Source organism: Phyllobates terribilis, unplaced genomic scaffold, assembly GCF_046119375.1.
Source record: "Phyllobates terribilis strain yellow unplaced genomic scaffold, ASM4611937v1 Scaffold_2__4_contigs__length_985480577, whole genome shotgun sequence".
Taxonomy (NCBI): Eukaryota; Metazoa; Chordata; class Amphibia; order Anura; family Dendrobatidae; genus Phyllobates; species Phyllobates terribilis.
In genome coordinates, this window is record NW_027362762.1 from 685432654 (window position 1) to 685458602 (window position 25949).

The 25949-nt window shown below is 42.0% G+C and overlaps 1 protein-coding gene across 2 annotated transcripts in view; it reads right to left on the reverse strand.

Annotated features, from left to right (window-relative positions):
* The window catches only part of SRGAP2 (SLIT-ROBO Rho GTPase activating protein 2), a 136893-nt gene that overhangs the window by 19578 nt on the left and 91366 nt on the right, over positions 1 to 25949 (reverse strand). For both annotated transcript variants that reach the window (XM_073666943.1, XM_073666944.1), the window contains exons 10-20: positions 24236 to 24433; positions 22043 to 22127; positions 20475 to 20502; positions 20354 to 20384; positions 18944 to 19004; positions 18779 to 18856; positions 13833 to 13967; positions 8036 to 8141; positions 5119 to 5340; positions 3915 to 3994; positions 3386 to 3437 (exon numbers count right to left, since the gene is read on the reverse strand). In XM_073666943.1, coding sequence (XP_073523044.1) covers positions 3386 to 3437; positions 3915 to 3994; positions 5119 to 5340; positions 8036 to 8141; positions 13833 to 13967; positions 18779 to 18856; positions 18944 to 19004; positions 20354 to 20384; positions 20475 to 20502; positions 22043 to 22127; positions 24236 to 24433 — 1076 coding nt within the window. The remainder of the gene's footprint in view (positions 1 to 3385; positions 3438 to 3914; positions 3995 to 5118; positions 5341 to 8035; positions 8142 to 13832; positions 13968 to 18778; positions 18857 to 18943; positions 19005 to 20353; positions 20385 to 20474; positions 20503 to 22042; positions 22128 to 24235; positions 24434 to 25949) is intronic.

The window sequence follows — 25949 nt, forward strand, 5'->3', positions numbered from 1 at the left end:
GCATTCCAGGATTGGGGGTGAGGGGTGCCATGCATTCCAGGATTGGGGGTGAGGGGTGCCATGCATTCCAGGATTGGGGGTGAGGGGTGCCATGCATAACGGGATTGGGGATGAGGGGTGCCATGCATAACGGGATTGGGGGATGAGGGGACCATGCATACCAGGATAGAGATCTGGGGGGGTATGCATACTAGGATTGGGGATGAGGGGTGCCATGCATACCACAGGATTGGGGATGAATGGTGCCATGTATACCAGGATTGGAGGTGAGGGGTGTCATGCATACCAGGATCAAGATTGGGGGTGAGGGGTGCCATGCATTCCAAGATTGGGGGTGAGGGGTGCCATGCATTCCAGGATTGGGGGTGAGGGGTGCCATGCATTCCAGGATTGGGGGTGAGGGGTGCCATGCATTCCAGGATTGGGGGTGAGGGGTGCCATGCATTCCAGGATTGGGGGTGAGGGGTGCCATGCATAACGGGATTGGGGATGAGGGGTGCCATGCATACCAGGATTGGGGATGAGGGGTGCCATGCATACCAGGATTGGGGGATGAGGGGTGCCATGCATACCAGGATTGGGGATGAGGGGTGCCATGCATACCAGGATTTGGGATGAGGGGTGCCATGCATACCAGGATCAGGAATGGGGGTGAGGGGTGCCATGCATTACAGGATTGGGGGTGAGGGTGCCATGCATTCCAGGATTGGGGGTGAGGGGTGCCATGCATTCCAGGATTGGGGGTGAGGGGTGCCATGCATAACGGGATTGGGGATGAGGGGTGCCATGCATAACGGGATTGGGGGATGAGGGGACCATGCATACCAGAATTGGGAGGTGAGGGGGCCCATGCATACCAGGATTGGGGATGAGGGGTGCCATGCATACCAGGATAGAGATCTGGGGGGGTATGCATACTAGGATTGGGGATGAGGGGTGCCATGCATACCACAGGATTGGGGATGAATGGTGCCATGTATACCAGGATTGGAGGTGAGGGGTGTCATGCATACCAGGATCAAGATTGGGGGTGAGGGGTGCCATGCATTCCAGGATTGGGGGTGAGGGGTGCCATGCATTCCAGGATTGGGGGTGAGGGGTGCCATGCATTCCAGGATTGGGGGTGAGGGGTGCCATGCATACCAGGATTGGGGGTGAGGGGTGCCATGCATACCAGGATTGGGGATGAGGGGTGCCATGCATACCAGGATCAGGATTGGGGGTGAGGGGTGCCATGCATTCCAGGATTGGGGGTGAGGGGTGCCATGCATTCCAGGATTGGGGGTGAGGGGTGCCATGCATAACGGGATTGGGGGTGAGGGGTGCCATGCATAACGGGATTGGGGATGAGGGGTGCCATGCATAACGGGATTGGGGATGAGGGGTGCCATGCATACCAGGATTGGGGATGAGGGGTGCCATGCATACCAGGATTGGGGGATGAGGGGTGCCATGCATACCAGGATTGGGGAATGAGGGGTGCCATGCATACCAGGATTGGGGATGAGGGGTGCCATGCATACCAGGATCAGGAATGGGGGTGAGGGGTGCCATGCATTCCAGGATTGGGGGTGAGGGGTGCCATGCATTCCAGGATTGGGGGTGAGGGGTGCCATGCATTCCAGGATTGGGGGTGAGGGGTGCCATGCATTCCAGGATTGGGGGTGAGGGGTGCCATGCATTCCAGGATTGGGGGTGAGGGGTGCCATGTATTCCAGGATTGGGGGTGAGGGGTGCCATGCATTCCAGGATTGGGGGTGAGGGGTGCCATGTATTCCATGATTGTGGATGTGGGGTGCCATGTATTCCATGATTGTGGATGTGGGGTGCCATGCATTCCAGGACTGGGGGTGAGAGGTGCCATGCATACCAGGATAGGGATGAGGACAGCACATAACAGGATGGAGAAACAGGATTGGGGAGCACACATACCAGGATGGGGGCAGCACATACCAGCATGGGAGACCATATACCATTAAAAATGCTCGCCACCCGGGTGTAGAACGGGCTCAATAGCTAGTATAATACAGGGTGGTCCAAAAGTAGGTGGACAAAAAAATAATAACATTTATTTTGATTTATATATAAAATTATATTTACTAACACAAGCATAACACTGACAATTAAAGGGGTTTTCCCATGAACAAAAGTTCATTTTAATCAATAGATCTTGGAATGATAATAACTTCCACAATTGAATGTATTTAAGTAAAATGTTCCTGTGCTGAGATAATCTTATAAATGTGCCCCTGCTGTGTACTGTGTAATGGCTGTGTCTGACCGTACAGGAACATGGTCTGATCATACCACATCTCCTGGGCAGGGGAGGAAGCAAAAGAGTATACAGATATTACAGCAGGGGGATCGCAGCTGATTCTTTCTTTGAAGGAAAACATTGTTTAAAAATAGGCAGTGAAATGTTTTACCTCACAGAAAGAATCAGCTGTGATCCTGTGCTGTAATGTCTGTATACTCTTTTGCTTCATCCTCTGCCCCGGAGCTGTGCTATGATCAGAACGTGTTCCTGCATGGTGAGATACAGCCATTGCACAGGGGAACATTTATAAGATTATCTCAGTACATGGACATTTTATTTAAAACACATCCAGTTGTGGAAATTATTATTATTCCAAGATTTATTGATTAAAATAAACTTTCGTTCGTGGGAAAACCCCTTTAAATTTTATTCTGAACAATAATACAAAAGCCCTAAAATTTTATCAACGCAGGTGCTCAAACTGTTTTCCATTACAATTTGCACAGCTTTGAAGTCTGCCTCTTACGCTTCGACAAACTTTTTTGCACAAGTCTCTTTGGGTATTAATTTCTTGAAATGCATCTCTTATGTAATTTTTCAAATCACTGACACTTTTTGGTTTTCGACTATAAACTTTGTCCTTGAGTACTCCCCAAAAGAAAAAATCCATTAGGGTCAAGTCTGGGGAACGTGCCGGCCAATCAAGTGGGCCTCTTCGGCCAATCCATTTATTAGGAAATGTTTCATCAAGATACTCGCGAACTACTCTTGAATAATGTGGAGGGGCCCCATCTTGTTGGAAATAAAGGTCATTTGAATTAGGCTGTTGCTGTAACTGGGGAACAACTTGATTCATTAGAATTTCGAGATACTTATCTCCTGTGACTGTTCCATCAAAAGATATTGGTCCTAAAACACCAAAACTTGAAATACCACCCCAAACATTGACACCAGGCTCATTTAGTTGTTGCTCTAATGTTAAATGCATGTTCTCATTATACCAGTAAATACAATTATGTCTGTTAATATGGCCGGATAATTTGAAAGAAGCTTCAGCTTATATATACATATACACACACACCTGTACATGGAGATCTCACATATCAATATAGACATGTGAGCACATACCTTCCACTTGCTGGTATCCGCCTGCTGTATGCGATGCTGTTTGGATGAGATCCTGTATGGAGGACAAGACATGGTAGTTTGCAAAATTATTTATAATGAAGAATAATTAGGGTGTGAAAGGCACACACGTCTTAGGCTGGCAAAAAAAGTTATATCATACTGGGCACTGCCAGATCTGATTATTAATGCCTATTATTATTATATCATTTAGTAGAAAACAAAATTAAATAGAAATGTAATATGGCTTTCTCACAGACACAAATTACTCAATGGTGTTGAATAAATTAGGCTTCCAACTTTTACTACCCAGAGAAAACAGGTTTTATTTTTGTTTTAACCTCCACACCCTTTCCATTGCCAATTCCTCCCCAACCAGTTTCTTCACAGATGCAGCTCCTCTGAAGAAGGGGGTCTTGCAGAGGTTTGGGAGATATTTGGGAAGGAACCAATCAAGACTGGGTTCCCTGTCTGCAAGGGACCCCATAGGAGTTAGATGAGCCCTATAGGTTACGTGTAGCCTTGTACTTACCGTCTTCTGCGCTGTGCATCTCCGATGTAATATCTAAACCGGAGTCTTCAGTGGAGATAGGTTCACTGTGTGAACTCTCACTAAAGAAATAAGAGAAGGGAAGGAAATTCAACAGAAGTTATTAACATCAAGACACTGCAATACAGTAATATTTAAAATATGCCATGTAAGTATATTATTGTAGAGACTACACCAGGCTGATCATAAAGGTTTCTCTGTTCTAGGTAGCCTCCTCTATGGCGGACATATGCCATTACTAGAAGGACCTGTCACTTGTGGCTCTCTATTCCTGAGATATGGCCTTGCTTACCCTTATGTAAATCTAGGCCCCTATTCATCAAGATTAGATTATTTTAAGCCAACTAGGCGTAGTCATCGAGAAGACTGGTACAGAACAGTTTTTTGTACAGCATTCATTGTGTTGAAAAAAAATTACCTGCCAATATGATTCTCCATGTCAGTACAATTACAGCAATACAGACTTGTACTGTATAATATATATTTTTTTTATATAAGTAGTGAATTTTTTTTGGCCAATTTGTAAAAAAAAAAATTTAATTTGTGCAATCATTGACCTACAACGTTTTTATTTTTCGTCAATTGATGTGTGAGAGCTGGTTATTTTACATGGCACACTGACATTTCTATTTCTACAGTTTGGGTTACATATGATGCTTTCATCGCTTTTTACAACATTTGTTTGCGCAGCTGCGGTAACCGAAAAATCGCAATACTGAAGTTTCAATTTTTTCTCTCTTTATGGCATCTACCATATGGTTCAATTAATTTTACATTTTGATAGTCTGTACTTTTACAAATACAGCATTTCCACGTGTTTATTTTTTTTTCATTTTTTAAAACTTTAGTTTTATTATATTTTACTTTACTTTTTAGTCCCTTCATTGGACTTGAAGGTGTGATTGCTTGATTGCTTATACTACATATTGCAATATATAGAGAAATCACAGTTCTCCTATGAAACCCTGCTTGTGACTGAACTTCACAGGAGGACTCAAATGACAGATACGGGGGCATTTAGTAGGCCCACGACTGCCACGGTAATTCATCGGTTCTCAGGGAAGAGGTAGATGGGAACTTGTGCAAGTGCGCCATTGTGATCAATTGCAACTCAACACTGACAACCTAACACTGTAGAGGAAATCATAGACTAATAACAATATAAATGAGAATTTTGATAACATACCAGTCTTCACCACCACTGCCGGCCATATAAACTGGTCCATCCAGCTCACGCTGGCCAGGGAAGATGCTTTCATGATGCATAATGATGGTCTTGATAAATTCATTGACATGCGACTGGCAAGAAACTTGGTCCACGTTGTCAGGTACACACACCAGTGTGGGACCAAAGCAGATGGCAAGATTATAGGGGTCCATCATGTTATCATCGCTGAACTGAGAAAGACTGGGTGCAAAAGACAAAACAGAAGAAACAGATCAATGGATGAAAATAGGTCAATAATAATCCACAAGAATATGGTCAAACATTGGTTAGTGTAATGTTAGGTCTTGTCTGAAGAATACCATTCCTTTCCCTAGCCCGCATTAATGCATATGGACAGACCACCCCCTATTAGTGAGAGAATAAAGCCAGTGCAATGCGTGGTCTTGCCTTGTTGGAGTCATCGGAAAGCAGGTAGTCACTGTTTAAACGACCGTGCACAAGATAAAACCATGATACCAAATATGTCGCAGGGGTCTCGACTAAAATTATTGCAATTTTATTAACCCTGCCCGGATTAATAGCTGGGGTTTACATTCGAAGGATTGAAATGTTTTATCTTCCCTTGTCTCATTCTGCTTACATTGTAGTAAGATGTGGATTGCTTATTGCCGGCTGTCGTTGCTACTAGAGGTAGAGGAGGTCATCCAGTTACACAAACAAGGAAACAATGTGAAGAATGTTAACATCCAAAGCTTTTCTTATTATCAGTTTTCCAGCAGTGCTCTTTTTTGAGTTGTTAAAATGTCAATTCAGCCATTTTTTTGAGAAATGTGTTTCTAAGGAATTTGAATGAGAACCATTAATGCCAACATTAAAAGGAATTTTCCAGGTACAGATATTATAAAAGAATTGTAAAGACCATGAGAAATGAAGAAACTTCATAATTTACATCCTGCAAAAATTCTGCTTAGATCCAGTCTGTGCAAAGCTCAGAGATTTCCTGTCTGTATTTTGAATGGAATGTGGCAGGACTCAGGCATGAGCTCTGCAGAGTGCTCTGAATGGTGATATCATGGGGGTGTGGCCAGTGATCCTCACAAGCTGTGAGTGACTGGGGATGTGCACGCAGAGTAAGGCCAAGTTCACACGACAGTATAAAAACTCGGGAGGATTATTTTTCTCACTTGTCACCCGTGTGCAGTCTGTGTGCAATCAACTTTCAACAGCAGCAGTTATTAATGATTTACAAGACCGTTTAGTTTCCTATATTAAAGAATTGCAACGCATCTGTAAAAAAAAACATGGCATCCGCTTTTTTGTGCCCCCATAGTCCTTGTGCTGTCCATTGTTTTAAAGAGAGTGCTTCAACTAAAATTATGGTTGTGTGAGCGAGACCTTAGGGGGAGCAGGGAGAGCATAGAAGCAGTGCAGGCTCCACATAGAACAAGTAATCTTATCAAATATTGACTTTAGTGAAAGGGGATGATGTGGGTGACCCAGAGCACTAGATTACATTAGAATAAATTACTACTTTATATGACTCATTGTTCCTCTACAGTACACCGAGCCGGTTTTGTGCTAGTATCAGCACATGTAACATTATTGACTGCAGGAGAGTGTCAGGATAGCACATACTAGGTGAAGTCGGAGGAACGTTAGAAACTATTTATCCATCTTCGGACTTTATAGGAATCTCAGAATGGTGCTTTGTAGGTGGAGTGGGCAAGCAGGGAGGATGGGACAGATATAGCTCTGGCTCATGGAATATGTAGTCTTTAGGCACTAAGGAGAGCTGGCAGGAAGTTCAGGATGCAAACAATAACACACAGATGGCTGCAGGGGAGCTAAACAAGGAAAATAGGATAACAGGGAGGTTTGGTGTCTCAATACAGGAATAGCCAGGATGTACCCGGATAATCCCTTTAAAGATCCATTAAGGATTGTCCCCCAGCTATTCTGGATTCCACAATGTAAGTGTGATGCATATAGTTTGGTAGGAAAGGTGTATCAGTACAGATATGGGTAGACTTGCCATTGAAGGAATTGTCCACCCCCCACGACACTTTACTCTTTTTTTTTTTTTTTTTTTTTAAAGACCACACTGGGGATCTATTTAAAAAGTCTTTCAGGAGTCTGGGAGACTTCTTGAGGGACAATCATAAGAGGTGTATCAGCTTCAATATTGGAGGTGTGTATACTGATTCTACCTTTAGTCGCTCAGTTCTCTCTCTCATCTGTCATCATCTGCCGGGAAAGTGTCAGGAGACCCTCATACAGGTTTGGCCAACTTTTATCGACGTAAATACTTATGTCCAAAAATGACAAAAGTATTCTTGGAGTGATACCTTTATTGACTAACCAGAAGAAAATATATATGTAAGCATTCAGTGCACAGAGGCTCCTTCGTCAGGCAATATTACAAATGAATTCATAAGACAAAAGGCACAGCATTTAAGAGATGTTACAGTACGACATTTGTTCATGAGGAGGAGGGGGTGATGCCTCCTAATGATGAGTCCAAGAGATGCCTGACGAAGGAGCCTCTGTGCTCTGACAGCTTGCACAGATATATTTTCTTCTGGTTAGCCGATAAAGGTATCACTTCAAGAATACTTTTGTCATTTTTGGACATAAAAGTATGTACATCGATTTTTCTGGCTAACATGGTACCAAAATATAACTTTGTATTGGCCAACTTTTATCTAATGCCTATTGGAGTCTTAAGTCTTCTACCCCAAGATTAGATAGACAGATAGATTGATGGAAAGATAGATGAAGATTTCACAGAACAATAAATTTAGGTAAATGATAGAAATCTGCTCATGTGTACCATGTACTTTTTGTACACATAGGAAACACCGCTTTTCCCACACTTCCAGGTCATCATTAACCGATGTACCATGACTAATATACGCATCGGTCATGAAATACTTACTGATTGAGGAAGGCAAACAGGTATCTCATAAGGACAAGCGTGGGAGAATGGAGGCAGAGTAAAACTTTGCGTATGTGAGAGGCTCGCTCTTGCATGTTGTCCAGAGCTGCAAAGCATAAAACCATCATTTATTTAGTCACAATATTTTCTATGAGATTATGAACAATGATTACTGAAAAGGTTAACTGCACCCAGAAACAGAGTGGTTGTCACATGGGAGAAACATGATGATGCATCGCCACATCAAGGGACTTCCTCTAATATAAAGCAAGATGACAATACGCTCCCACTTCAATAAGCTTCCTGACTCATCGAGTCATCACTTGGCATGCTTTCTTCCCAGCGCCCCTCCCCCATCCGCAAATACATCATTCCTATTAGGTCATTTTAGTTCTCGAGGGAAATGACCTGTAGAACCCATTAATAGAAAAAATGTATATTAACTTTTTTACTATACTTCATTGTTTCCTTCTCTTAATAGCCAAGTGGATTGAAAAAAAGCAGTGAGTGCATTTAAGCATCTTCCAGCCTGATGTGAAAAATATCTTATTTACTACACAGTACAGACCAAAAGTTTGGACACACCTTCTCATTTAAAGATTTTTCTGTATTTTCATGACTATGAAAATTGTACATTCACACTGAAGGCATCAAAACTATGAATTAACACATGTGGAATTATATACTTAACAAAAAAGTGTGAAACAACTGAAAATATGTCTTATATTCTAGGTTCTTCAAAGTAGCCACCTTTTGCTTTGATGATTGCTTTGCACACTCTTGGCATTCTCTTGATGAGCTTCAAGAGGTAGTCACCGGAAATGGTTTTCACTTCACAGGTGTGCCCTGTCAGGTTTAATAAGTGGGATTTCTTGCCTTATAAATGGGGTTGGGACCATCAATTGTGTTGTGCAGAAGTCAGGTGGATACACAGCTGATAGTCGTACTGAATAGACTGTTAGAATTTGTATTATGGCAAGAAAAAAGCAACTAAGTAAAGAAAAACGAGTGGCCATTATTACTTTAAGAAATGAAGGTCAGTCAGTCCGAAAAATTGGTCAAACTTTGAATGTGTCCCCAAGTGCAGTTGCAAAAACCATCAAGCGCTACAAAGAAACTGGCTCACATAAGGACCGCCCCAGGAAAGGAAGACCAAGAGTCACCTCTGCTTCTGAGGATAAGTTTATCCGAGTCACCAGCCTCAGAAATCGCAGGTTAACAGCAGCTCAGATTAGAGACCAGGTCAATGCCACACAGAGTTTTAGCAGCAGACACATCTGTACAACAACTGTTAAGAGGAGACTTTGTGCAGCAGGCCTTCATGGTAAAATAGCTGCTAGGAAACCACTGCTAAGGACAGGCAACAAGCAGAAGAGACTTGTTTGGGCTAAAGAACACAAGGAATGGACATTAGACCAGTGGAAATCTGTGCTTTGGTCTGATGAGTCCAAATTTGAGATCTTTGGTTCCAACCACCGTGTCTTTGTGTGACGCAGAAAAAGAGAACAGATGGACTCTACATGCCTGGTTCCCACCGTGAAGCATGGAGGAGGAGGTGTGGGGGTGCTTTGCTGGTGACACTGTTGGGTATTTATTCAAAATTGAAGGCATGCTGAACCAGCATGGCTACCACAGCATCTTGCAGCGGCATGCTATTCCATCCGGTTTGCGTTTAGTTGGACCATCATTTATTTTTCAACAGGACAATGACCCCAAACACACCTCCAGGCTGTGTTAGGGCTATTTGACCAAGAAGGAGAGTGATGGGGTGCTACGCCAGATGACCTGGCCTCCACAATCACCAGACCTGAACCCAATCGAGATGGTTTGGGGTGAGCTGGATCGCAGAGTGAAGGCAAAAGGGCCAACAAGTGCTAAGCATCTCTGGGAACTCCTTCAAGATTGTTGGATGATTGTTCTCATCAAGAGAATGCCAAAAGTGTGTAAAGCAGTAATCAAAGCAAAAAGGTGGCTACTTTGAAGAACCTAGAATATAAGACATATTTTCAGTTGTTTCACACTTTTTTGTTAAGTATATAATTCCACATGTGTTAATTCATAGTTTTGATGCCTTCAGTGTGAATGTACAATTTTCAAAGTCATGAAAATACAGAAAAATCTTTAAATGAGAAGGTGTGTCCAAACTTTTGGTCTGTACTGTATAATAAAAAGTTCTACAGCTTTCTAATATACAGTACTGTGCAAAAGTTTTAGGCAGGTTTGGAAAAAATGCTGCAAAGTAAGAATGCTTAAAGGAGTGTTTGTATCAATTAGCAAAATGCAAACTTAATAAAGAAAAGAGAAATGTACATCAAATTAATACCACCCTTTGCCTTCAAAGTAGCATCAAAGCACCAATGCACAGTTTTTGAAGGAACTCGGCAGGGAGTTTTTTCCTAACATCTTGGAGACCTAACCACAGATCTGGCTATAGGCTTGTGCACATCATTGTCTCCTGTCTCTTCATGGAATCCCATGAAAAAAGGTCAAAGTTGCATCCTAATTTGTGAAGAGTGATTGCTCTGAAACATGGAAACTGCACTGCTACTATAGAAAATATGAAAGAACTACAAAATGTACACGTGAAATATTTCACATTTTTTTCCGTAATATTAATATGAAAAATTACGTAAAAAGGAAGGTACTTAGAGCATAGATTGGCCAGTATATGTGTGCCCAGCAGCCAGTGTCAAGGTGTCCTTAATTATTGGGTCCCTGTTCTGCTTTGTCATCTCTCCTGGGTTGAAAGCCTACAATTTACGGGTCAGGAGCGAATCAGCTAACTACTTAAAATGACGTGAGGCTGATGGGGATGGGAGTGCATATGCCAAAAAGAGAATTAGAAACAAATAGCGAAAATGACCAGCACATCCAAACCAGTGTGAACAGTAGTCAATTTAAAAAATTCAAACTATGAAAAAACATCAAAGTTGCAGCCCAGAAGAGGTGACAAAGAAGGACAGGGACCCAAAAATGAAGGACGCCTTGACACTGGCTATTGGACACAGATATATTGGCCAATCTATGTGCCAAGCACCTTCCTTTTACTGTAATTTTTCATATTAATATTACAGAAACTCTTAGCAATTTAGGATGCAACTTCAATGTTTTTTCATAGTTTGAATTTTTTAAGTTGGCTCCTGTTCACACTGGTTTGGATGTGCTGGTCATTTTTGCTATTTGTTTCATGTAATCCCAGACAGACTTGATGATGTTGAGATCGAGGTTCTGTGGGAGCCATATCATCACTTCCAAGACACCCTTTTCTGGTTTACGGTGAAGATAGTTCTTAGTAACATGATCTGTATCTTTGGGGTCATTGTCCTGCTGCAGAATAAATCTGAAGCCAATCAGATGCCTCCTTGATGGTATTTCATGATTGATAAGCATTTGTCTGTATTTCTCAGCATTAAAAACAACAGGAAATGGGCAACATTTAGGACCACAGACACAGTGGTCCACCAAGGAAACTTAGTGCAGCAGAGGAAAGACACCATGCATACTTCATTTGAAACTGGAAGATGTCCAGCACTGCCATCAGTTCAGGAATGACAGAAACCAGTGGTATCCAACTACACCCACCTACTGTTCAAGGAAGTCTGGCCAGAAGTGGTCTTCATGGAAAAAAAGGTCAAGCAACTCAACTATGCACAAAAACATAGGTACTAGTGTGCAGAAAAAATGGCGGCAGGTGCTCTGGTCTGATGATTTAAAATGTGAAATACTTGGTGTTAACAGAAGGAGGTTTGTTCATCGAAGGGTTAGAGAGTCGTACAACAGGAAACAGTGAAGCATGGGGGAGGTTCCTTGCAAGTCTGGGGTTGCATTTCAGCAAATGGAGTTGGGGATTTGGTCAGGATTAATGGTGTCCTCAATGTTGAGACATACAGGCAGACAGTTATACATCATACAATACCATCAGGGAAGAGTTTGATTGCCTCCAAATTTATTCTGCTGCAAGACAGCGACCAAACATGCATCCAATGTCAGTAAGAACTATCTACAACATAAAAGTCCTGGAAGTGATGATATGGCCCCCACAGAACCATGATCTCATTATCATCGAGTCTGTGTAGGATTACATGAAGAGATATTACATGAATGATTTGCCAGAGTCTACATCCACAGAAGATCTGTGGTTGGTTCTCCAAGATGTTTGGAACAGGCTCCCTGCTGAATGCCTTCAAAAAATCTGTGCAAGTACAAGTGTACCAAAAAGAACTGATGTTTTGATGCTGCTTTGAAGACAAAGGGTGGTCACATTTAAATGAAAGGGGGTGTTACCAGTGTGAGAAATGTAATGACTGACTCTCCTGATCTACATGTCGCACACTAGTAATGCCGTCTGTAATTTAAAATAATCTCTGGAGGCAGATTCTCATGCAGATCTTTGTCCGGCCCATAGATCTTAACAAAAAAAGTGGAACTGCTCTGGAATAAAACATCGTACCACAGATATCAAGCGTGTGGAGCTGGCCACGGACTAAAGATTATTGGACCCTTAACCATAGAGCGGAGTCCACGGCTTTAGGGGATGCAGACTTTTTCCAGCACGGAGCACCGGTTATGTCGATCTTATTGTTGTGCTTTATTAGAGAGCGCTTGTCATTTTAAGGTGCACAAATCTCTCCTGGAATGTCTTCAGCCTCAGGAATCGATGTTTCCATTCAGTGACAGTAAGCAGAGGAAGATGTGAGGGCTAGATCTTATGTATACATAAGGCCAGATATGAGATTGGTAAAGGTAAAGCAATCATTCCATTACTCTCATCAGTGTCTCAGGGGCCTCAATTAAGGCACTGCTCTCCCAGTCGCTAGTCCCATTGTGAGGGTGGGGGTAGCAGAACCAGTGGAGCCGTCACCACAGGGGGTCTCACATGCAGTCCCAGGTGATTGGGTTCAGGCGCAGGAAAATACTTCCACCATTGCACACAGTTAGCTTTGATGGGGGGTGTCCCGAAGGCCAGGCTCAACTCTGGAGGGGCGGCTGGAGTATTTAGGACACTGACCAGGAAAGGGAGGGGTTGTTGCAGGCTGGAGCTGGATACATGTGCTGCGGTCGTGGTATCTATCGTCTAGATTTGAGGAATTATCCTAAGGACTGTTGTTGCTGGCTGGAGCTGAATCGATGTGCTATGGTTGTGGTATCTGTCATCTGAAGGAAAATGGGCTAGGACTGCAGACTATACCGGCAGGAGATACAAAAGGTTGATTCTACGGACACATTCTCTTCAAATATTTATTTGATTTAGATTTCTCTTCTGTTCATTCTCTTTGGGTTTTGTTAATTGATAAAAATAAACTATTAACACTTCTATTTGTGAAAGCATTCCTACTTTTCAGCATTTTTCTAAGGCTCTGAAGTGCTTTTACACACCCGCAGCACTTAAAAATTGCGGTTTTAATTTAGATGCATACAAGGTTTAAATCAGGGAGCAACATATTAAATAAATAAACGTGTGGATGACAATCTTTCAGGGAGCAGCATGATCATAAAAAAAGTTTAGAGTGGATCATTTTGATAGATCCACTTGAAGGCCATACACATTAGATAAAATTACACTGATGGTGGAAAAGCTTAAATATGAACAATCATATGGTGATCGATCATTTCACCAGGGAAGGTGCATTTTAGACATTCAAACTGTCCACACATGCTCAAAAGATACCAGCAGAATGGGTTGAACATGCACTTTGTGTCAGCCCAGTCTTATTTCTTGAGTTGAAATAAATCCTTTATTACAAAAACTATGTACACCTGAAAAATTCAAAAAGAAACAAGATATGTGGGTCCTTACAGACACAGCTTAAGAGGTCATGGAAGATTTCTTTAGGAAAAAGAGGTGTTGACAGTCCACGAAAGTAAAGTTTCAGAACCCCAGCCACAGAATCCAGATCATGGTCGTTTTGATCTTCTTCCAGAGGGTCCTCTCCTGTTATAAAATATTAAAGTTAGAGATTAAAAGGACCGGCAGGTAGTTTCCTTGTACAGCAAACTTGTATTGTACAAATCAATATGACCTTCCATAATTTAAGTTCTGCCCTTTCATTTGGGCAGAAAAATATTTTTAGAATCAAATTGTGCCTCTCTGCTACCTAGATAACATGTAAAGGAATGGAATCCAACAATTGAAAATGTCAATACTCATGCTCTGCAGCTAAAAAAGAGTTCAGAGTAAATTACCAAAATAACAAAGCAATAAAATTATCTATTACATTTTTCTTATTTTGTTTGCTTAATCAAGTTAAAAAGGATCATCTGACACAGTTTACTTCCGCATCATCAGGTGGTGAGCAGCACTGATCACAATCACTTCCGCATCATCAGGTGGTGAGCAGCACTGATCACAATCACTTCCGCATCATCAGGTGGTGAGCAGCACTGATCACAATCACTTCCGCATCATCAGGTGGTGAGCAGCACTGATCACAATCACTTCCGCATCATCAGGTGGTGAGCAGCACTGATCACAATCACTTCCGCATCATCAGGTGGTGAGCAGCACTGATCACAATCACTTCCGCATCATCAGGTGGTGAGAAGCACTGATCACAATCACTTCCGCATCATCAGGTGGTGAGCAGCACTGATCACAATCACTTCCGCATCATCAGGTGGTGAGAAGCATTGATCACAATCACTTCCGAATCAGGAGGTGAGCAGCACTGATCACGGTCACTTTCCGTGTTGGCGGAAAAAACACGTGTATTTTTTTCTCTTACAAATACTCCTAGCTTCCATTCTGGAACTGACATCGTTCGACTTGGTAGAGTTCGTGTGCTTGCTTACACAAACTCTGTGCCTCAGCACACAAGATTTCATTTACTTAAAGTATTTAATACGATACGAAATGAAAAACATTGATCTGAATAGTTCATTTGTCTGGAATGTGTCACATATTAACAAAAATAGAATTTAAGGAATTTGGGCGCTGTATAGTTTTGCAATATCATCTCACAATGCACATTGCTCAATTTAAAATACAGGGTGGTCCAAAAGTAGGTGGCCAGAAAATAACATTTATTTTGATTTATATACAAAATTATATTTACTAACACAAGCATAACATTGACAATTACATTTTATTCTGAACAATAATACAAAAGCCCTTAAATTTTATCAACGCAGGTGCTCAAACTCTTTTCCATTACAATTTGCACAGCTTTGAAGTCTGCCTCTTACGCTTCGACAAACTTTTTCGCACAAGTCTCTTTGGGTATTAATTTCTTGAAATGCATCTCTTATGTAATTTTTCAAATCACTGACACTTTTTGGTTTTCGACTATAAACTTTGTCCTTGAGTACTCCCCAAAAGAAAAAATCCATTGGGGTCAAGTCTGGTGAACGTGCCGGCCAATCAAGTGGGCCTCTTCGGCCAATCCATTTATTAGGAAATGTTTCATCAAGATACTCGCGAACTACTCTTGAATAATGTGGAGGGGCCCCATCTTGTTGGAAATAAAGGTCATTTGAATTAGGCTGTTGCTGTAACTGGGGAACAACTTGATTCATTAGAATTTCGAGATACTTATCTCCTGTGACTGTTCCATCAAAAGATATTGGTCCTAAAACACCAAAACTTGAAATACCAGCCCCCAAACATTGACACCAGGCTCATTTAGTTGTTGCTCTAATGTTAAATGCATGTTCTCATTATACCAGTAAATACAATTATGTCTGTTAATATGGCCGGAGAATTTGAAAGAAGCTTCATCACTCCACATAATGTTATCTAAAATTACTGGATTTTCTTCAGTTTCATTAAGCATAGTCTCACTAAATTGCAGCCGCCGATCTGGATCATCCTCCAATAAACCATGAGTTAGATGTGGACGATAAGCTTTCCACCCAATAGATTCCAGGATTCGCATGATAGAAGCTCGTGAAATTCCCAATTCCAAAGAGGCTCTTCTGGTGACTTTTTTGGACTCTGAACAAATGTTTCAGCAACAAGTTGTTTATTATCTTCTGTACAGACTGTTTTGGGTCGACCAGTTTTTGGAGCATTAAGGATTGAGCCAGTGGCATTGAATTTGTCACGAATGCGGTAAATGGTTTGTCTCTTTGGGGCTTGAGTACCAAATGTTTCAACCCAATTTACTCTAACGGTTTCAGCATTTTGAGATTTCCAATACTCTGTTAAAATCCATTTTCTTTGATCTGTATTTAAATTATTTGCCATTATGTGTTATCTGAATTATCTGAAAAGAAAACAGATTTGGGGGAGATCTATCTGTGAAAACTAGATCCGTGAAACTGGCTCAGTTGGCCTTAGCAACCAATCAGATTCCACCTTTCATTTTTCAAAGAGTCTGTGAGGAAAGAAAAGTGGAATCTGATTGGTTGCTAAGGGCAACTGAGCCAGTTTCACTTTACACCATGTTTGATAAATCTCCCTCTTCATAACCTTATTACACTTTCTGTCCACCTACTTTTGGACCACCCTGTATAGCTGTGACTCCGGTAAAACTATCATTTTTTTTTCTAATTTACCGTGTTGATTAATTTATTAATATTGTTATAACAACTGAAGCCCTATTTTATGTTCCTTTACAGCAACATGTCAGCAACCTCCCCCTTAAAGAGATTAGGTACTTAATTACGGCATGCATTTACACAGTGAACTCAGTGCTTCAAAGGTATGCACTAAGCTCCTAAATTTCCCATGGGGTGGCTGCAGTCAGAATTTTAACTTTCATATTCATTTTTATATACAGTGGTATTTAAAAGTTTGTGAACTCATCAAAATTTTCCACATTTCTACAAAAATTTGACCAAAAACTACATCAGATTTTCACACACGTTCTAAAAATAGATAAAAAGAACCAAATAAAAAAGAAGTCAAAATATTATATCATGTCTGTGAGCAGCAAAAGTATGTGATCCTTTACTTTATGTATCTGGTATGACCTCTTTGTGCAGCAAAAACAGCATCTAAAATTTCCAGTAACTGTAGATTAGTCCTGCACATCGGCTTAGAGGAATTTTAGCCCATTCCTACAAAACAGCTTCATCTCTGTTAGGTTAGCTGGTTTTCTCCAATGAACTGCCCACCTCAGGTTCTTCCACAACATTTCTATAGGATTAAGGTCAGGACTTTGACTTGACCAATTCAAAACTTTAACTTTATTCTTCTTTAACCTTTTTGTAGAACAACTTGTGTTCTTTGGGGCACTGACTTGTTGCAGGACCTATGTTCTCATGAGATTCAACTCATGCACACATGTCCTGATATTTTCCCTTTAGAATTTGCTGATAAAATTCAGAATTAATTTTTCCAAAAACAGGCCCAAACCATGACACTACCATCACAGTATTTCACAGATGGTATGAGATTTTATGCTGTAATTCAATGTTTTTTATCTCCAACCAGAAAGCTTCTCATTTTAACCAAAAAACTCTATTTTGGTCTCACGACGGTCTTGATAAGGGGACATTCTGGGGTCAGACGGTCCCGATTTGTGAAGAGGAGCATGCTTCTTCATGAATCTGGAACGGCTACGAAGTAGCGTGCATCTCCATGTGCTACGACAGAAACCTTGCTCCAGTCGGTTACTGGAGTGAGATTTCTGGAATTTGTAACACCGATGCGTGTCATGAATTAAGACAGGCTGTGGTGTCATGCTCCCAATATGACCCTGTCCCAGCTCCGCCCATTTCGGAGGAGCTGGGAAAAACTGGTGTGAAGACGCCAAAAGTCGCAAAATTTAAGCGCAACTCTGAGTTGCTCCTAATTTTTATGCCAGAATTCTGGGGTGAAAGCTTTGATGATTCGGGACCATTATTACCTGGCTTTTCCATGTGATCTTTAGTAAATTGCAGATAGGCAGCTATGTTCATTTTGAGAGCTTTGGCTTTCTCCTTGCAAACCTGCCATGCACACTATTGTTATTCAGTGTCCTCCTGATGAACAGTAACATTAACTAAAATGAGAGGGGCCTTTAGTTGCTTAGCGATTACTTTGGGTTCCTTTGTGATGTAAATTGTACACAATCTGTCAGAAGGTGGATTGGTGGAGTCAAGGAGATTTATTTCTTCTTTTCTCACACACTTCTCTGGCACCTCATCACTATGTGCATTTACGATACAGCCTCTTTGTCAATTGAGACATAGGAGTCGGGAGTTGTTTCTTCTGACTGCAGTCGGAACACGTGAGTAGGTCGGGCTGCAACTTGGATTACATAACAAGGCCATTTTATAACATTCTTGGAGAATCCCTTAAAGGCCAATTCATGACTGGTCAGTAAGGAGTTAAATAAAACAGGTAAACCATTTACACCTGATTGTTAACCCATTGATTGAAAATACCAGTCTCTAATTTCACCTTCAAATTATCTGCTAATCTTAAATGTTCACATACTTTCGCCACTCACAGACATGTTATATTGCATCATTTTCCTCGTTAAAAAAAAATATATATATCAATCTAATATGTTTGACTCTTTTGATTGATTTGGTTGTTTATCTACTTTTAGGATTTGTGTGAAAATCTGATAAAGTTTTAGGTGAAATTTATGCCGAAACGTTGAAGATTCTGAAGGGTTCATGAACTTTCAAGCACCGCTGAAGAACATTTGAAGCACTGTACTAGAAAAAAAAGACATCTGACTGCTATAAAGATATATTAAAAAATTGAGGAGCAAAGGTTGTTCACCTTACAAAAAGCCAATATGATAAAAGATGGACGTTCACTTAAAACAACATTTAGATTTGGGTGGAACTTTTCAAGAAAAAGGCACAAACCTCTCTCAAACGCATTCTTAATATCATTTACTTCCACCTGGGAGCCAGACACTCGAAAAATCCCCTCGTGTTGAAGACCTGTGGAAAGTATGGAAGAGTCAAAGTGATATATGAGCAAGAGAATGCTGTAATAAAAGATCTATAGCCTTCTGACAAAATTCATACCATGCCGACTGAGGAATCTTATACAGCTTTCAACCACTAAGGGAATGGGTTGCTTGGCATCCTGAAATTAAAGTGGAAAAAATATATATATAATGAATTATAAAAATAGAAAACAATCAATCAAATATAAGCTATGGGAGCCATGGCAGCCCTTCTTTGACAATTTCATCATACATGTAATTGCGGAGTACACAGATACTACAGTCATCAAACTCATTCTACACAAATTGGATTTACTAGAGCTTATTGACACATAATCATGTGTTAGAAGTTCTGTCCTATTGAAACAAGATTAAGGGCTGATCTGGTTACAGGTATAAAGCTAAGGAATTAGTCTTAAATGAGAAAAGCCAGACATCTACACCCTAGTAGAAAGTTCTTATGATTGTAAGTCTTCTCTCATTTGATATCCAGATCATCCTTACAAACCATGTGCCATATGTTTTATGCAGGTCTCATTGTTGAGCATTGCGATTCTGACTATTAAAAAGGGGTGTCCTTTTGCAGGAAAGTGTGCCCTAAACGTTGTAAAACAAATAAAATAAGCTCAGCAGTTACTCCCCCTCCCAGGGACCAGAGCCAGCTCCCGACCATTGCCCCAGTCCCGGTGTTTTGACTGCAGAAGTGGCACAACATCATGTCAACAGTGCGTGTCACAGAGCTAATGAGTTTCGGAGCTCGAGCCCTGAGGTTGATGGTATGAAATGGTGAGCTCAGTGACTGGTTAGTGCATGACGTCACCGCTGAAGTCAAAACACTGGGACAGTGGCGGGGAGCAGGCGCTGGACCCAGAGAGGGTGAGTAACTACTGAGTTTGTTATTTTAAAGTTAGGGGCCCACCTTCTTTATAATGGACAACCCCTCTAAAGTCAAGTTAAAATGCTACTGGCCAAACGATTGTTCAGTATAGCCATCTCCCTTGAATCCCCCCTACACAAGAACCCTTAGCTTAGTGTTCCTGTGTTCTATGAGAGAGCCACTTCCAGACTTCTCTCCAGTGAGAAAAAAAATTGTCTATGGGAATCCAAGAACCTGGATCCTTCTCTTCCTCAACATCATCAACTGGGAGGCCCCAAGCACACTAGACTGTTGGTTGACCCTGCCAAAAAATGGCCGACTTTAGTCTATGTGAACAAGGGCTATTAGATTGGGCTCACATCTAAAAGGTAGCAGTGCAGCTAGTAGCTGAAACTATCCTTTTAAAAATGAGGGGAAAAAAAGAAACCACTAAAAATCCCACAAAATGTAACATAACACCATAGCGGGGTTTAGGCTGGCTTTGTATAGATCGGAAAAAATGCGCTTCTCAACTGCAACATAAAGGATGCAGTATTGCCACACACATATCTTCTTTCTAATAACTCCTTTAATGGACGGGACGCCATAGATCCATACCATACATGACCTCACCTGCTTCCGTAGAGTAGACATTCTTCGACCACTGAAAGACAAATTATACGTTATAAAATATTCGGCAATTTTATACGACCATCTATACTGACAAATTCTATTTACATATATAAGCACTGACCTGGCGAGGGAGCAGTCTGTACGCTGACCTGATAAAACAAAATAATGTAAAAAAATAAAATTTACTAAAAAATGTTATAAAGAGCTTCATTATATTTCATTGAAAGAACGTGTGCAAAAGGGATGGCTTTTGAAGCAGATCTGGGTAAGGACGTCATAAATAACACAAGCCAACCATTTCTCAATTATTTAGGATCTCTTCAAGTGTGCAAGACCCTAAAATGTTTGACCAAGATTGCTTGTGTCTAAAACAGGACAGACACCCCAAATTATATTTTTAGGGTGGAATTGGTTGTAAATAGCTGCCTTCACTTCGTAGGCATCCCTCAGTGTCTTGGCTATCATGATGAGAGGAGATATAATTTACACTCTGCTTCATGTCCCAATAATACTAATAGTACCATTATTAATAATAGTTATAATTAGTGTTAGTACTAACCTAACATGAATATGATTAGTTAAACACCGGCAGCATATCTTTAACAACTCAATCTCAGATTGTGAATCCTCTACCCCTAATTCGACCAAGTACAAAGTGAACATAAAGTTGGTATTTTTATATGTCATATAGGTGTCATTGTTTGAATGGGAAAACATTGGCTTCCTATAATGGCAGTATATGTAGCTGCAATATTAGCAAAATATTAGTGTAACGATTCCACCCCTCAGTGTGTTTTAGGACACAGTGATTGACAGTTCAGTTGTCCAGTATGGTGCAGGGGCGTGCTGAGCTGTCTGTATTTGATTGACAGCTTGGCGGTCCAATCTGAGACTGGAAGGCCCTGAGCTCTCTCCAGATGCTCCACATTCCCTTGATTGCTCAGCTACTTAACTGAGCTGGCAGTCCCAGATAGCTGTCAGCCGTAGCTTCAGCTCTATGTGATGGTTTTCCCTGTGCCTTGCTTATTGATCTATTGCTGCCTGACCTTGAACCTTGTTCTGACCATCCATTTGTCTAATCCTTTTATGCTGATCCGCAATCCTCCCGGTATTTGGACCTCGGGCCATTACCCGACTATGCCTTTGTCTCTTCCCTTTGTTTATGACGTACCCTCCGTGCGATTGACCTCGGACTCCTAACTATCCCGACTTATGGCTTGTCCGTGAGAAGTGATTCAACGTCACATTTAGCAAAAGGAAATAAAAATAAATACAATTTAAAGCCGTTCCACTATGCAAGTGTGTTTTTTCACATACCGTATGGCCCTGACTATCATATTAAAGAAGCACGGATGTGAAATTATTAACCCTTACTAGGCCATTCATCCAACTGTGTAACCACAAGTTCCAGCAACATGGTTCCGAAAAACTGGAAATTGTTCAAGTTTTGTAAACTACAGAACTCACAGTCTGAAGTATAGGTAAAGACAAAGAAGATCAACTAGTTTATTAGATATTCCAGGCACCGATTTCGAGGAGGACTCTGACAAACCTTTTATTAATCACCGACTAGGTGACACCCAGAGATTGTCACTATAGATTACCATTGACCTTGTCAATGTGACTGATAGGCGTACCTCCCCACCCAATTCCCAGATGAACATAAGAAATTGCTTCTGCCACACTCACACTCTCCCAGGGTCTTCTGTAGCATGTCATGCTTGGCTTTCAGTTTTGTAATCAAATTTCGTCCCTCCAGGAATTCCTTCATCTTCTGCAGAGAACAAAGAAGCAATAATTCATCAGCAACTTCCAATCAGATCCTCAGTGCAGCCCACAGCTATTACAGTCGACCCAGAAATATCTAATTAATTTCAAAGCTTTAATATAAGCACATGAATTACACTTAAGGCAACACATATTCTGTTTTTTTTTTTTGGGGGGGGGTGAATAGTAGGTGAGAAAATCAGGCAATAACGGCAGAACTCCTTTAAGAAAGTATGGCAGACTCTTTAAATAGACTCCCTGCTGGCGGCAGAGGGCAGAGACTAATTTGATAAGGGAATTGGAAAAACACTTTCACCTTCAAAATGAAAAGTGTTCTCACTTATCCAGCACCAAAATGAATCTGACAAAGGCCTGGCAGCTAAGACATCTATAAGATAGCCAATTAATGCCTTTTTAACCCTCATAAAATATATTAAAGTTCAGGTTTAGTGTAAGATCTAACAATTACCACCATACTGTAAAACGTTGCGGTCCTCTACATTAAACTATTCCACTATCGGGGATGTACGTAATAGAGCTAGACTTTAAAATACTAACAAACTTATATTTTTTAGTAATCATTAAACTCCTAAACCTTAGCTTTCAAATTGACCTTCACAATGAAAGTGAATGAATAGGAGAAAAAGTTTACTTCCAGGTTCTGTATCTGTGTAGGGAGGAGCATTACAGCATGTTACTGTCATCTATCCCCCTGTACAGTCATTCAATGACTCTATAGAGGAGATACATGAACCTTTGCTCAGGCTTTCACCCTCCTTTACTCTATCAGAGAGGATTGAGATTAGGAGTAGTTACACATCTAATCACCCCTGGGCCTAATCAGGCTATTTGTTGTCTTTGGGACTCAAATGTTTTCTGGCATCTTAAGGCTGCGTGCCCACAATGCGTTTTTCATGCGTTTCCGCTGCGGAATTTCAAAAACATATGGTAATCCGCACCCCATGGTCCCCAATGGCATTCCGCAATGTCAATGCACATGCTGCGGATTTTTCCGCAGCGTTTCTGCAGCGCAAATAAATCCGCAGCATCTTCATTAATTTTGCGGAAGCACAGCGGAATCGCCGCCATTGACTTGCATTGAGACGCATAATATCCGTGTCTGTACATTTGTACACGCGGATAATATGCGTTTCAATGAGCGTATGGTACCCAAGTATGGAGGAGAGGAGACTCTCATCCAGACCTGGGTACCATTGTACCTGTGAAAAAAAGAATAAAATAATAAAGTTTATATTCACCTGTCCGGCGGCCCCTGCAGCGCTTCTCCTTCCAGGACCTGAGATGACGTCACGGTCATGTGACCGCAGGCTGTCTCGCGATATGCCGGCAACCCGGAAGGAGCGCGACAACACACGCGGCAGCACACGCGGCGGGGGATCGGTAAGTATAGCTTTATTTTTTACGGTCCCACTATATAAATCCATGCCTTTTGCATGGATTTATATAGTGTGACCTAGTTGTCAAGCACTTTCCAAGTGATGCTATCGCCTGGAAAGTGCTTGTAGTCTGCATGCGTAAACGCATGTGAATACGCGTGTATTCTGCAGGAAAAATCAATCTGCATGCGTTTTTTCTGCCAGGGAGAAGCAGAAACGCTGCAGAAATTTTCTGCTTCATTTCTGCATCGTGGGCACATAGCCTTAAGGTTTACTGGCATCATAGATGGGGTTAAATACTGACTAATTCTGCAGATAGAATCTAGTCAGCATGTAACTGCAACTACGCAAATCACATACTTGTGGTCCCGTGATCTGTCACTCACGCTAGGAATACAGGGGAATCGTGACAGTGTGCAATGCACGCAGTGTCACAATTCCCCTGCATTCCTAAGCGTGAGCGATCACAGGATGGCAACTCAGCAGTCACATAGTAACTGCAGAAATTTCTAGACACATGAATATCCTTTTAATATGTCATATGTTGTATATATAAATTATATCTCCACTATTATTGTGTATATATACACACAATAATAGCCGTGGCAAAAGGAAGGTTAATGGCAATTTAAAACTTTTTGCATGTAGATATATTTGCTTTTTATATTGCATTCAGATTCAGTGATGAGTATGAAGTTAATAAGCCCATTTTCCTTACAGTAAAGTAGAACTGCTCAGTCTCCTGCTGATTGGCACGACGCTTGGCTATGCTCGGCTTGCTCATGTAGGTCTCTGACACTGTGGACTTCACAGATTCCATTGAATTACTATACTGGAAACAGTCGGATACATCATAGTCCTCCACGCTCACCATTTCTTGAATGGTCTGTAATGTAGCTTCCATTGTCTTTTTAACCTTGCAGGAAAATAAATGCATAAGAAAGTAAATCTGAAATCTTCAAACCGTGAAGGTACACAAATGTACATAACTGGTAGTATGCTTCCCTGTATACAACACTGAATTATCACATCAAGTACAATACAAGTGATTCTTCAGCGTGGCCCCATGGACGGCGCGCCTCCCTCTCTGCGAGCCACGGACGGCGCGCCTCCCTCCCTGCGAGCCACTGACGGCACGCCTCCCTCCCTGCGAGCCACGGACGGCGCGCCTCCCTCCCTGCGAGCCACTGACGGCGCGCCTCCCTCCCTGCGAGCCACTGACGGCGCGCCTCCCTCCCTGCGAGCCACGGACGGCGCGCCTCCCTCCCTGCGAGCCACGGATGGCGCGCCTCCCTCCCTGCGAGCCACGGACGGCGCGCCTCCCTCCCTGCGAGCCACGGACGGCGCGCCTCCCTCCCTGCGAGCCACGGACGGCGCGCCTCCCTCCCTGCGAGCCACGGACGGCGCGCCTCCCTCCCTGCGAGCCACGGACGGCGCGCCTCCCTCCCTGCGAGCCACGGACGGCGCGCCTCCTTCCCTGCGAGCCACGGACGGCGCGCCTCCCTCCCTGCGAGCCACGGACGGCGCGCCTCCCTCCCTGCGAGCCATGGACGGCGCGCCTCCCTCCCTGTAGTGCATTGTTTTTTTACACTGCATGATTATCGTGAACACGTATTACTAAGAACACTTGTTCAGGATAATCATGGAGCTTGGCCAGGAGAGGGAGGAGATTGGAGATGACTGTAAATTCTTCATAAGTTGCTGGGTATTAGTGGCATGATGATTTCTGTATGTCTGATATGTAGTGGTGATCTGTGACAGGCGACAAATATTACACGGAGAAGGAAAGAGGATTATGGTCAGAGAGTAGGAGAGAAAGCTGATTAAGTTGTACATGGAGGAAGACCAGGTCCAGTGTATTCTCGTCCTGTGTAGGAGAGGTAGTTAGCTGTGAGAAGCCTAGAGAGGAGGTTAGAGATAGAAGCTGAGTGGCAGATGGGCAGATTGCATTATCAATGGAGATGTTAAAGTTCCCCATGGTGACATTTGAAATATCACTGGATAGCGAGTGCAGAAGCCATTTTGAACAGTGATCCAGGAACTAGGGAGGTTGGCCAGGAGGACGATACACAACCGACAATCACAGGGAGAAGGGGTGGAGGAATGACTGTGGACCTCAAAAGAGGGGTACTAGGAGGATAACCTCAAAAACACACTGTGGAGAAAGAAGAAGGCCAACACCTCCACCTAGCTAGAAGGAAACTTGTCACATTAAAAATACATTGCGGTCTGCAATCATAATATTACAGAACAGGAGGAACTAAGCAGGTTAATACAACATTTTGTGGAGGTAAAAGAACAAGTGAACCCTATATTTTATTTATTATAATTCCTGTTTATTCTACATATAAGAGTCCAATGGGTGGTCTTAATCAGTGACTGACAGCTATGTTTGAATGCATCTAATACAGGAAAGGTTCCCAATCATAGAA